Source organism: Capsicum annuum, chromosome 7, assembly GCF_002878395.1.
Source record: "Capsicum annuum cultivar UCD-10X-F1 chromosome 7, UCD10Xv1.1, whole genome shotgun sequence".
NCBI lineage: Eukaryota > Viridiplantae > Streptophyta > Magnoliopsida > Solanales > Solanaceae > Capsicum > Capsicum annuum.
In genome coordinates, this window is record NC_061117.1 from 62,585,966 (window position 1) to 62,598,994 (window position 13,029).

The 13,029-nt window shown below is 35.9% G+C and overlaps 1 protein-coding gene across 1 annotated transcript; it reads left to right on the forward strand.

Moving 5' to 3' along the window:
* Positions 1 to 725: 725 nt before the first annotated feature.
* LOC107877935 (enhanced ethylene response protein 5) lies at positions 726 to 8,343 on the forward strand. Its single transcript, XM_016724757.2, has 9 exons — positions 726 to 1,118; positions 1,350 to 1,486; positions 1,567 to 1,660; positions 1,746 to 2,110; positions 2,324 to 2,411; positions 6,048 to 6,124; positions 6,194 to 6,268; positions 7,591 to 7,696; positions 7,851 to 8,343. Exons 1-9 carry the CDS (start codon positions 945 to 947, stop codon positions 7,977 to 7,979), a joined length of 1,245 nt encoding a protein of 414 aa, XP_016580243.1. The 5' UTR covers positions 726 to 944; the 3' UTR covers positions 7,980 to 8,343.
* The last annotated feature ends 4,686 nt before the right edge of the window (positions 8,344 to 13,029 follow it).

The window sequence follows — 13,029 nt, forward strand, 5'->3', positions numbered from 1 at the left end:
ACAACAACAATTTTTTTTTGACAATGAACAACAATAACAATATCAACCACAACAAAGACCCTCTTCAAGGATATATGATGATGAAGAAAAAGAAGACGAAGGAAGATCTTTGGGGGCTTTGGGGGTTGGGATGTTAATGGTGATGGCCATGACAGCCATGGATGGATGGGGGATGGGGGTGAAGGGTGGGGTGGGAGGTGGCTAGATGGGGGTTAGGGTGGGGTAGAGGGTGGCTGGATGGGGGTTGGGGTAGGGTGAGAGGTGCTGGACGAGGTCAAGGTGGGTAGGGTTGCTGGACGGGGCTGGGTTGGGGTGGGGGGTGCTGGATGAGGCTGGGGTGGGGTGGCCTTTTTTAATTCTTAAATTTATTACTTTTTTAATTTTTAAAAATATTTTTAAATTAAAAAAATTGAAAAAAAGGTTGACTGCCTTTTTTTATTTTTTTAATTTTAATATTATTTTAATATAAATATATTGCTTCACTTGCCCATACTCACGTGTAGTCACGCTCCAAATTCTACTCAACAATTTTAATGCAATGTAGATTCGGTCAATGGTCAAAGGGTTTAAAATATATTTTTTTAGTGGGTTTAAGGGTCCAGACGATAAATATGTCAGTAGAAGTGTCCATATTATAATAGGTTTAAGGTACAAATGACAAACACGCAAGTAAAAATATCACATTACAAAACAATATAATACAAGAGTCAATCGAACCATTTTGCGATTAGTAAATATGGAGAATTTATTACCAAAAAAAAAAATATACGGAGAACTATTTTGGGCAAACAGTAGGGACGACGCCGTTATAGATACCATTCTTGTTCCAAGTTGAGAAAGACGCAAACCCGTTTTGGTGTCTGCTCCCTCGGCAATTCCCGAGCAAAACCAAAAGGTTAAATTTGATTGGAATTCATGGAATAGCTAAAGAAGCAAGAGGAAGAATGGCGTCATCATATTTAAGTATGGGAGAAGCTCACAGACGAGTCACTGACTTCCTTAACCGCTTCTCCGACGCCGTTTCATCTCAAGACGCCAAGTCTCTCTGCCTTATCTTCTCTATCTCTTCAAACCCTTCTTTTCTCCTTTCTCTATCCGATGCCCTCATCACCTTCCAGGTAATAACTTTCTAGTTTTCTTTTAAGACTTAGGGCTTCAATTTGATTGATGATTCCATTGCACTGTGCATCTTATTGCTTTACTGCTGATATTTCCTACACCTAACTAACAGTAACATAATGGGATAGTTTTTGAGATGCAGTCTGATGTATAAATGGATGCTTTTGTAGATAGCAAAACCCCGCCTTAATTAGAATACATTATTAATGTGTATCATGTGTCTAAAACAGGATGCTAGCAGAGTAATCAGACAAGCTGATAGATACTCTCAGTATGCAGATATATTACTCCCTCTATTTCGTGCTTTACAAAGTTATCGACTCACAAACTTGGTTGAATCTTACCAGGCTTTTGAAAAAGCTGCCAAGTTAGTTAGCTTGTGCCCCTTCTCCCTTTACCCCCTGTCCCCACTCCCCTGGCAAAAAATTGATTTTGTGGATATTGCAGTGCGTTTACTCAAGAGTTCCGCAACTGGGAATCAGCTTGGGCTTTGGAAGCCCTTTATGTCATTGCCTATGAAACTAGAATTCTTGCTGAAAGGGTAAGGCCTACTCTTGTTATATATTATTATTTGGAATGTCAGAAGGGTTTGTTGAGTTGACTGATGTAAGTTTTTGAATATGTAGGCAGACAGAGAGTTATCTTCTAATGGAAAAACACCAGAAAAGTTGAAAGGTGCTGGCTCATTTCTCATGAAAGTGTTTGGAGTCCTGGCTGGAAAAGGATCAAAACGTGTTGGAGCTTTATATGTCACTTGCCAGCTTTTCAAAATTTATTTCAAGCTCGGAACAGTTCACCTGTGTAAAAGTGTTACAAGAAGCATTGAAACTGCCCGCATTTTCGATTTCGAGGAGTTTCCTCTTAGGGATAAGGTCACTTACATGTATTATACTGGGCGGCTGGAGGTGTACAATGAAAACTTTTCTGCTGCTGATCATAAGCTATCATACGCTCTAAACCATTGCAATCCTTGGAAAGAAAGAAATATAAGGTCTGTATACGTTCCTGTCATATTTCGGATGTTTCACTCGTGAAAGGATATAATGGTTAAAAGATTATTGTAAGATGAATATCCAGCAGTGATGTTGCTTTTCTGCAATAAATGTTGAATTTACGCTGTCGGTTTTCTTTTTTCAAACAGCAAGCAGACACTATTACTGACTGCTTTGATTTCATCTCATTGACATTATGCTTTTCTTTTCAGAATGATACTAAAATATCTGATACCTGTGAAGCTCTCAATCGGCATCTTACCTAAAACGTCGCTTTTGGAGAAGTACAATTTGACTGAGGTGTTTTATGTCTTCTCATTCATATTTAATTCATTCATCTTGAAATGTTGAGATTTCTTTTAGAATAGACTAATAGCATGCATTTACTTCACAATAGCTAATCTAAAGGAGGTATGGCTGTTGATTTTTCTTTCAGTTGAACATCATGAGATTCTTATGCTGTTGAAATGGAACCTAATTGAAGTTTTTTACTTCCCAAAGATTTCATGAAAGGGTTTGCTGTCTATTAAATTTAAGCGCTAGACGTGAAACTCTCTCTTCTTCTTTTAACTTTCAGACTCTTAACATTTGAAGTTAATTCATTCTAGTTTCTGAGTTTACTGATAAAAAAATCCATTAAAGTTGCTGATATAGCTTACTAGAGCTGCATATTCCATTTCTAAAGGTCAACAGGGATTAATTATCTTCATTTCTCCATCATCTCCTCATTTCTGTTATCTTTCTTCCTTAATTGCCCTATGCTCTCAACTCCTCAGCGCTCAGGACATCCGTATTCATCCTTAATGAGGAGGGGTACAGATGCCCCAGTTCGTAGGTGTGAGAGGTTGGCCTTGGAAGGTTTCAAGTGGGGTAGGGGTAGACCGAAGAAATGCTGGAGAGAAGTGATTAAACGTGACATGGAGCAGTTAAGGACATGACCCTGGATAGGAAGGTATGGAGGAAAAACATTAGGATGGAGGGCTAAGGGTGTGGATGAGTCGTAGCCAGTAATTAGGTGGACTTTGGTGTTCTTTGTTGGCAATGTACAATCTTCTGTGGATGTCGTACCTATGTTATTTTATCATGTTCCTTGCTTTTGATGCTTTTGTATAGTGTCTTTAATCTTGAGCCGGGGGTCTATCGGAAACAGCCTCTCTACCTCTTTAGAGGTAGTGGTATGGACTGCGTACACTCTACCCTCCCCAGACCCCACTTTGTGGGAATATACTGGGTTTGTTGTTGTTTAGTGCTTAAACATGCAATGATGCAAAGAAAACAAGTACCATGCACCCTTTAATGGATGAGTAAGAGGTATCATTTACTTGTAACACGGAAAAGCTGCTACTGTTTAACAGCTTGGATTAGCCTATTAGTCAACGACTACGGATTTAGGCTTTTAGTTAGCAGTTAAGACCTATCTAGTCAGGTAAGTTTCTCTTCTAGCGTTCTGTAGTGTTGTTACTATACAATGAACTTGTATGCATGCCATTGTCCCAAAACAAAATTACTATAAAATGAACTGGCCAGAGAGATGAATTAAGTGCTGTTCAGGATCAACTGACAAGAGTTATTGGTATTTAATTATATAAGTTTTTGTGACTTGCATTTGAAATTTCATTCTTTGGAAATAATTCCAGCAAGATTGTGATTCCATTTCCCATGGCAAATATGTTAATAGCGATGCTTCCCTGATTCAACTTTTTTAATGTGGAACTTCTCTTTAATGTTTTATGACATTTGACAGTATTCTATAAAGTATAAATTGTAGGTTCTGCTGTCACAAATTCCAAGAGTCGGAATTTATTAATCACCTTACTTTCTCGTTTTCCTTTTAAATAAAATTCAACCTTGAATGCATCAACAAATTGATCCTCTTAGATGGATGGTTTCTAGGAAGAAAGTGTCTGGAGTGTGGCATACCAACTATTTGATCCGTGAAACATTTTTTTTTCCCTTTTTGTACGTTCTTTTTTTAAAAGAAATAATGGTTGTGTCCTTCGAGCTTGCTTGCATGTCGATTATTCCACCGGTACTAGCTACCTCCCACCAGAACAGGTACCGATCAGAAGATAGGAAGAAATCACCTAGTGTTATTTTGTCTCTGTTATATTTGAACCCTGATCTCCAAGGTTTTCACTTAAGTTGCTCGGACTCGGGTACGGGTATCTAAGACGGGTGGGGATCTGAGAGTCAGATTCGTCAAAATATAAATTTTAAGATTCGGGGGTGCGAATCTGTGTGTGGATACGGGTGCAGGGATGCGGTTAAAAAAATTAAATATTATAAATATTGAGTTATAAATCAATTTAATTTTCCTTGACACATAGGGATTATGATTTATTTATTTTAGGTAGTTTACTAATTTTAGTTGCTTTTGTCTTTAATTTTACTTTTCAATTAGGAGTAGTATTAATGTTAGGAACTTTTTCCCAAAATTTTAACTTACATTTATTTACCAAATAGTGATATAAATTATTTTTATATCATAAAAAAGTTATAATAAAAAAACACAAGAACCGACATGCAGTAAACTTATGTTGCTCAGCATGTGTAAACCGACATAACTCATAACTGTAGTGAATTTTTTTATTAAAAACACTATAAAACCACGTGTATTAAATATTTTTATTAAAAACAAAACTATTGTATATTGGTTGTTTTTATTTTCTTTTTAAAAATTAGATATAACACAATTAAATAAAACTGGTTAGTGAACCGACATAATGACCAACACCAAGAAGTACATGCGTCAACGCCGTCGCTGAAAAATACATATGCCTATGCCGTCGCCGTTGCCGAGAAACAGTTAGTGTTTCTTCCTACCCAGTCGATCATCGGCACGTCGACAAGGTACATCGACAAAGTCATTTCTGTTTTGTAACTTTACAGTTTGCCAGTGTAGTCGTTGGTTGGAATTTTTTCAGGTAACTCGCCGGCCTATCCAATGTTTCCCCTCAAATTTCTAGTCAACGAGTCCGAAATCGTTTGACCGAATCGGAGATGGCGGAAGCGTCCGCACCCGTGCCAGTCTCGTGTCGAGACGGTTCAGCGGCAAAACGGCCGAGTTCGAGCAACATAGGTTTTCACCCACTTCATGATCCCTAGGCCACTCCTTTGGATGCAAATTATTTTTCCCTCTTCTTTTTTAATTTTCTTGATGTCAATTGCTTTTGCCCTTGTTCTTTATTTTTTTTCCCTTTTTGTCTATTATTAATTGGCATACTTGTCTACCTTCATTAGTATTTATTCTCATGGTTCATTTGTTCCTGGATTCTGTGACATGAAATAATTGTACCCCGTGCCATACTTTTTTACTTGTAGGTTGTTCCTGGAAAGTTAAAGGAATTGTTGACTTCTACCATTAGCTTGCATCAGCTCTGTTTCTGTTTTAGAAATACCTCAACACTGCTCAATGAGAAGCACCTGAGTCCTCTTTCTTCAATTAAAACAAGTTGTTGTTTTGCCCTTTTCAACTTATTTTGAAAGAAAAGAAGGAAGTTTGGTCCGATATATGAAATTCATTGCGCCCCAAAAAAGCAAGTTTGGTTCCATATGTGAAGTTCACTGCGCCCTTAACCTCTTATTTTCTTTCTTTCTTGTTTTTATGGATTTTTCAAGTGTGTTCTAAAGCTAGTGATTCATCTGAAGAGGGTAAATTCTGAAAAGTTTGTTCACTATAGAAAGATCGTTGTGTTCAAACAACAAAATCTAAGCGTCTTATTCATACTGAATGAAAGGGAAATGGTTGTTCTGTTTGATCAATTGGTGGCTGTCATGGGAAATACCATGTAGTTTTTTGGTGTTTAAATGCCAGGAGGTGCATGTCTTATGAATTGAATGTGTGATTGATTACTTTATGATGAGTAGATGTAGGAAACAAGAGTTTCATGCTTTGCAATCTCACTCTCCTTTTCCTCTTTGAATTTATTTTTACAGTACAACAACATTGTGCTTGCTTTTAGAAGAGGGGATCTACGACTTCTTCGACATGCTTTGCAGGAACATGAAGACCAGTATGTATATTTTTCCTTTATATGTGAGCTGCATTATATTTGCATATCCAATAACACTCCTATTACCAGGTTCTTAAGGTCTGGCGTTTATCTTGTCTTGGAGAAGCTAGAGCTACAAGTTTACCAGAGGTTACTAAAGAAGATGTAAGTGTCGTACTTCTGTTTTTGGCTGAAAACATGCGCGGCACCCTCTACTTGCCAAATATTTTCATTTAGACACCTGATCATGAGGTATGACCTATTGACCACGTGATGTCAGTAAAAGATATACCCATCACGCACGCTGCTAACATGGCACAATCTGTGTAACACTCTCCATTGAGTTTGTAAAAATCCCTAATCTTTTTTTCCTTTTTAGCGTCTTTCTCCTACAACATCAATCTGCCGCCACCATAACAGCTGTCTCCACCTCCACCACCGTCTAGACTTACCTCTAACTGGAGTTACTGCAACACCTGATTCGACCTCCATCTAATAGTTTTTCTAAAACCACACAAATATCTGAATTAACAGGATCAGAAAATGAACACTGTTGCGCGTGGAGACAGAATCCTAGTTCTAACTATTTTGGAAAATCCGACAATCTTTTCCAATCTGTGGGACTCAGCTGGATTTTCTTCAAGTTGTGGGTCAGTTTAGATGGAGGTACTGTGGTTTTTGAGAATAGAAGTTCGATCTTTCTGGGTTTGGAATAGAAATTGTGATAAGTGAGGTTACTGCAGGGTGTCTGAGTGAGAACCAAGAACGTTTTTTTTAGAACTCACTGTAACTAATAATTTTTTGGGGGTAGAGAGAGAGGAAGCAGAGGATGAAGCTAAAAATGTCTTTTGGAGATAGCCGTATTCTGTCAACTACTTTTTTTGAAATTGAAGTATTCCGTCAGCTACTACTACTTGGATAATTACTAACGAGACTTACTAAAAGGTGGATGCTGTTTTGAGAGAAAAAATGTGAAACAAATATAACAACAAATAGTTCATTAAGAACTAAGGCAATAACATTGGGAATTAATCTTGAGAACTTTGATAACTTATTTTCTAAGAACTCAAGTTTAACTTCAGAACAGATTTTAAGAACTCGAGTCACAGTAATGGTGTGATTATAAAATTGCTGATTCGTTGCTGGAGATGGAGGGTGATGGTGGTTGTGGTGGTAGTGCAATGATGACGAAGACCATGGGGGGAGGCGGGAAAAATTAACTGGTCAGATTATTTTAGTATTTTCCACGTATCGTTCATTGATTTGTCTCATCGTTGTGGGAGATTGTCATTTCGGGATCTAATCGGTACAGTTTAGCTCGAGTTCAGGTGTTCAATAGGTACGTACAACCCCCTTAGTTCAAGTTGTTCAAATGAAAAGTTTTGGCCAGTTTGAGGGGACGCCGATGTATTTAGCCTTTCTTTTTTAATGTTTATTTCTAATTGTCTTTGAGTATTATTAAAATCACTGTATTATTTGTTATACAGCTATATTATCCAGAAGCAGAAAGATCAGAATAAAGCTCACCAAATCAAGTTAGACTTAATTGTTAGAGCTCTAAAATGGCTTGAAATTGATATGGATGTTGATGAGGTAAGCTTTTTGTCTCTTAAAAGCTGGTTGTTTCAAGATTTCATATTTCCTCTTTCAACTGGCTTCTTACATTGCACCCAAAAAAGAAAGAAAAATAAAGGCTTCTTCCTATACTTTGTCCTGGATAACTGGAGCTTTCTATTCTTTGTTGCAGGTGGAATGCATCATGTCCATTTTGATATATAAGAACCTAGTCAAAGGTTACTTTGCTCACAAAAGTAAAGTTGTTGTTTTAAGCAAGCAAGACCCTTTCCCCAGATTGACAGGCAAAGTAATCAACTGATAACAATGAGGCTGTGCTGCAGTATCTGTACAACTATGTTCGTAATGGACTGGCAGATGGGTAATGACTGTAGCTGGCTCCACATGGTTATGTGCAGCACTCTCCAGTTGCATGATGCCTTGAAACAAGTATGATGATGGCGGGGACTGCTGCTACCTGATGGACACTGAATCCTTGATTGGCAAAATGAGTATAACACAATTATACAGTTAAATTTATTTTATTTTGACAACATTGTTTAGTAGAGGCTGTAGAATTGATTTACACAATCTTGACATTGTTTATTATACTTCACGCACTAGAGTGAGTGTATACTGTGCAGCAAGATAACTTCGACTAACAATCATTTATGTTGATCCAGAAAGTGCAGGGGTGAACCTTTCTGCTTGGTGTCCTAACCAATGATTTTTGAATAATAAAACGCTCATACGGTTACCCATAAATGTATCAGATCCTGCACCACGACACCCTCTCTACAATATGTTATGCCTTGATTCCAAATTAAACTAGTTGAAGTTTGCTTTTCGTAATTGAATCAGATTTTGGACAGCGCCACTACACAATCAATTACGTCCCAAATCCAAACTGAACTTGTTTAAGTTTGTATAAATGATCTGATTTTTTAAGAAAAGGTCTTAACAACTAGGTGCTTGTTGTTATATGTATTACCATACATACCATACATACATAGTGAATGTTTATTTTACCAAATATAGTGAATGTCTATTTTATCATAAATAGTAGATGTCTATTTATGAAAAAGTTAGAAACTCAAGTTTAGTTTTTCCCTATAAAGAAAGGGATTTTCCTTCATTGTTATTAAATCATCAAAAAATCTCTCAAGAGAAATAGTAATCACTCTTTCTTCTCTCTCCATTTTTCTTCTCTGCTTTATATTTCATAACACGTTAGTAGCACGAGACTCTGCCAAATAAGGTGAGATTATAAATCTGAAGGTAATTTCAAGGTTAGTAATTTCTTATGTTATTTGTTTAATGCTACTAATGATATAATCATTGTTGGATTTTGAGGAAAAATAATTGGTGTGGAATCACTCATACTTTAAATTTGTTCATGAGGAACAATATTGTTAAAAGATATGATGAAGAATTTAAGTCCCATCCCATTAAGAGAGTAAGACATTGGGTTAAAAGTTTTAATGCACCATGATGATAAGATGTTGGGTTCAAGTTCCATCGAGTTATAGCCTAAGACGACTTTATATGGATAAGATATTGAGTTTGAATCTCAATACACCATATTGGTGATATTATGATGGCTAAGGTAAAATAATCTGTATTTGGTGAAAAGTCATAAAATTAGTCCCATTGAATATGCTCTATTTCATGAAGTGTATATGGTAGCAATATATGATGAATTTGAAGGTAGACAACTTGCTCCATTCTTGAAAGGAATGTGGTAGCAGTGCATAATATGTCTGAAAGAAGACAAGTGATTGCATGCACGGATATAAGCGTGTAGGGATAATATGACAATAATCATCAAAAGTGATAATATTTTCACACACATATTACAATTATAAGATATGTTAGAGAAAAATTCTCTATATTATATGCACTCCTCGATTTGCTCTTGAATTAGCAATATCTTTAACGAGGTTATAAGCTATCACAATTTGATAGGCTTAAGATATGATTATATTTCATTCCTGGGAATGAGAATTTTAATTGATATAAGCATAGATCCATTCCCTGGGGTGAATGTGATAATGTTTAGTAAAACTTATCAATACAAACGTGCACTTGATTGTGATGGTATCACAACTCACCCCCGAAAGAGGTAGAATTATTGAGAAGAAATATTCTGCAATTTTCTCAGAAGTAGTAAATATGATGTTTATTCTTATAAAGTAAATCTGAGATTTACTAAAGCAAAAGACACATGTCATGATAAACTTGGAGTTTGTTAGTATAAAAATTCATACATTGACATAAACGATTGTGACATCCAAAGATGTGTATATTGAGTATTAGACATGTACTAAAGAATTCGAAGGTTCTTCAAAAATTATTCATGTTGTTTGTTCTCATGATAAGTTGGTTGGACCAACTAATGTTAGGATTGAATCCCTTAAAATCTGAAAATTATAGAAAATGAATATGGGCTAGTTCACCTATCATGTGATATGTTGAAAAGATGCATCAATAAGATGATCACATGTACATTTATCGTCAACCTGCAGTTTGACATTCATAAAGTTGCTTGCTCAATAAAATTGAGTTAAGAGCATAATTTTCAGATTGTATAATCAAGACAATTCATCTTGACAATGTTGATTTGGCATCGAATATCTTTGATAAATAGATGAACCATTGCTAATGAGAACAAAAACTTCATGTGTTAGTTTGAAATATTATATACAAAAGTACTTGTATGCATTAAACTAATAAATTATGATTAATTCTCTCTCACATTGTCCATCTAATAGTTTTGATGTGCAGTTTATGATTAATGAATCTACAATAATGCATAAAGATGGATTCCTCAAAGAAGATAGAGGATATATGTTAGTTTTCCTAACATAAAGGAGAGATTATAAGCAGCTATGAAATATGTTAGGAATTATCATCAAATCCTCATTCAAAAGATAATTCAAGTCAAATGCCGAACACATCTCATATTTAAGCAGTAGGTGCTCCTATTTTGTGTTCATAAAGGACAAAGTCTATGCATGCATGAAGCGTAGTAGACCAATCGATTCCAAATGAAATAATCCTTGAAAAGAATAAGGAGCAAATAATCATAATAAGAAGGAAAAACTTATGAGAGATTCAGGTACTTGAAAATAATGAAGTGATGAGATTTCAAAATGTTATATCGCATTGTGAATCAATACAAAATGATATATCTTCGACAATATCTGATGCAATATTGTAAAATATTCTGAGAATCTGAATTCTACATTTATTTAAACATGCTGACGTAGAAATATTTATCAAGTGACGTGAAAGAATGCATTTTGGTAAGCATAAAACTTATTTGATTTGTAGTCCAGATACTTGAAGATACCACTCATGAAATGCTGAATATTGTCACTTGACAAAATTTATATAAAACCTTTTAAGGTTTCAAAATGTTTGAAACATATAAAAGTTTTTGGGAAACTTATTTATAATTCTTATATTGTATAAGCTTATAACTTGAAAATTATTGAAACTCTTGGAGAGTTTTCAAAAGCAATAGATTATTTGTTGACATGAAAAATATACCAAATTGAATTGGTTATGAAGTACCACATCTTAGTGTCATTGGTGTACTAATGTATCTTGCAAATACTACAAGGCCTGATATAGCCTTTTTCTGTTAATTTGTTAGCAAGATATAGTTTTGCTCCTACTAGGAGACATCAGAATGATATCAAACATATGAGCTTGTTTTATTCTAAAGACTGTAGTCTCAATCTTGTTGGTTATGCTGATGTTGGGTACTTATCTAACTCGTATAAAACTCGACCTGAGATAAGCTATGTGTTCATATGTGGGGGTACTGTCATATTTTGGAGATATACAAAGCAGTTTATTTAGCTATTTCGTCGAACCATGCTGATATAATAGTTGTTCATGAAGCAAGCCAAGAGTGTGTGTGGTTAAGGTCCACGATACATCTCATTCATGAAAAATATGGTTTGAAATGTGACAAAGTACCCATTATTTTTTATGAGGATAATTATCACGACTCGAGCCGAGGACCTGGCTGCAATGGGCATCTCGAACCATTATGGCCTGAGAGACCCCTTGTCCAGCCCACTAGTGATATTGTCCGCTCTGGGTCTAAACCCGCACCGTTTTAAAATGCGTCACTAGGAAGTAAGGCTTGCTTACTAATGTACCCAACACCCTCCTATGTTTTGTCGATGTGAGACTCCTTATCCTAAGTTAGGGTGTTACATACAACCCCCTTATGAACTCAACGTCCTCGCAGAGATTTGCCCCATCGAATGGGATTTGCCTAGACTCAAGACTAAGGTTTGCCCTGCCTTATCAGGGTTTTCCTAAACTCAGTTTAAACTCTGGCCCATATGGACAGGGCTGACACAAAAGCGGCTCTGATACCATTCTTGTCATGACCCGAGCCAGGGCCCTGGCTGCGACGGGTATCCTGAACCATCAAGGCCAGAGAGACCCCTTAGCCCAGCCCACTAGTAATATTATCTGCTTTAGGTCTAGACCCGTACGACTTTAAAATGCGTCACTAGGGAGTAAAACTTGCTTACTTATATACCCATCATCCCTCCTGTGTTTTGTCGATATGAGACTCTTTATCCTAAGTTAGGGTATTGCAATAATGCAACATGCACAACACAACTTAAGGGAGGACTTAAGGAGATAGAACGAAGCACATTTTGCCAAAACTTTGCTATACACACGAGCTACAAAAGAATGGTGATATTAACGTCCTACAAATTCGTTCAAGTGACAATGTGGCTAATTTATTTACCAAGTCTCCTCCAATTGAAACTTTCAAGAAGATGGTGTACAAGATCGAGATGCAAAGGTTCAATAATGTTCTCATTAAGGGGAGTTAATACGCGTTGTACTCTTTTTCGAATACGAGATTTTGTCTCGCTGGATTTTTCTTGTAAGGTTTTTAATGAGGTAGTTTATATGTGTATAGTTAGATATGTGTACTATTTTTCCTTCACTAATTTTTTTTTCACTAGATTTTTTCTAGCAAGGTTTTAATGAGGCACATTATCTATCAATTAGATATTCAAGGAGAGTGTTATATATATTATCATACATTGTGAATGTCTACTTTCCCATAAATAGTAAATGTCTATTTATGAAAAATTAAAAACCCAAGATTAATTTTTCCTTATAAATAAAAGAGTTTTCGTTCATTGTTATTAACTCATCAAGAAATATGTCAAGAGAAATAATAATCACTCTTTCTTTTCTTTTCATTCTTCTTGTTCTTGTTTTATATTTCATAACACCGGTTAAGTTTTTTCTTTTCTTGGTCGAAATTACTCACTTTTATTGATACCAAAATAAGTGCAGCATACAAAACCTAGTGCTGACCATTGACT

Coding starts and splice junctions, on each gene's coding strand:
- LOC107877935 (XM_016724757.2), top strand. CDS start 945: ATGGCGTCATCATATTTAAGTATGGGAGAAGCTCACAGACGAGTCACT. Junction 1,487..1,566: donor GCTTTTGAAAAAGCTGCCAA/GTTAGTTAGCTT, acceptor TGGATATTGCAG/TGCGTTTACTCAAGAGTTCC. Junction 7,697..7,850: donor TTGATATGGATGTTGATGAG/GTAAGCTTTTTG, acceptor TCTTTGTTGCAG/GTGGAATGCATCATGTCCAT.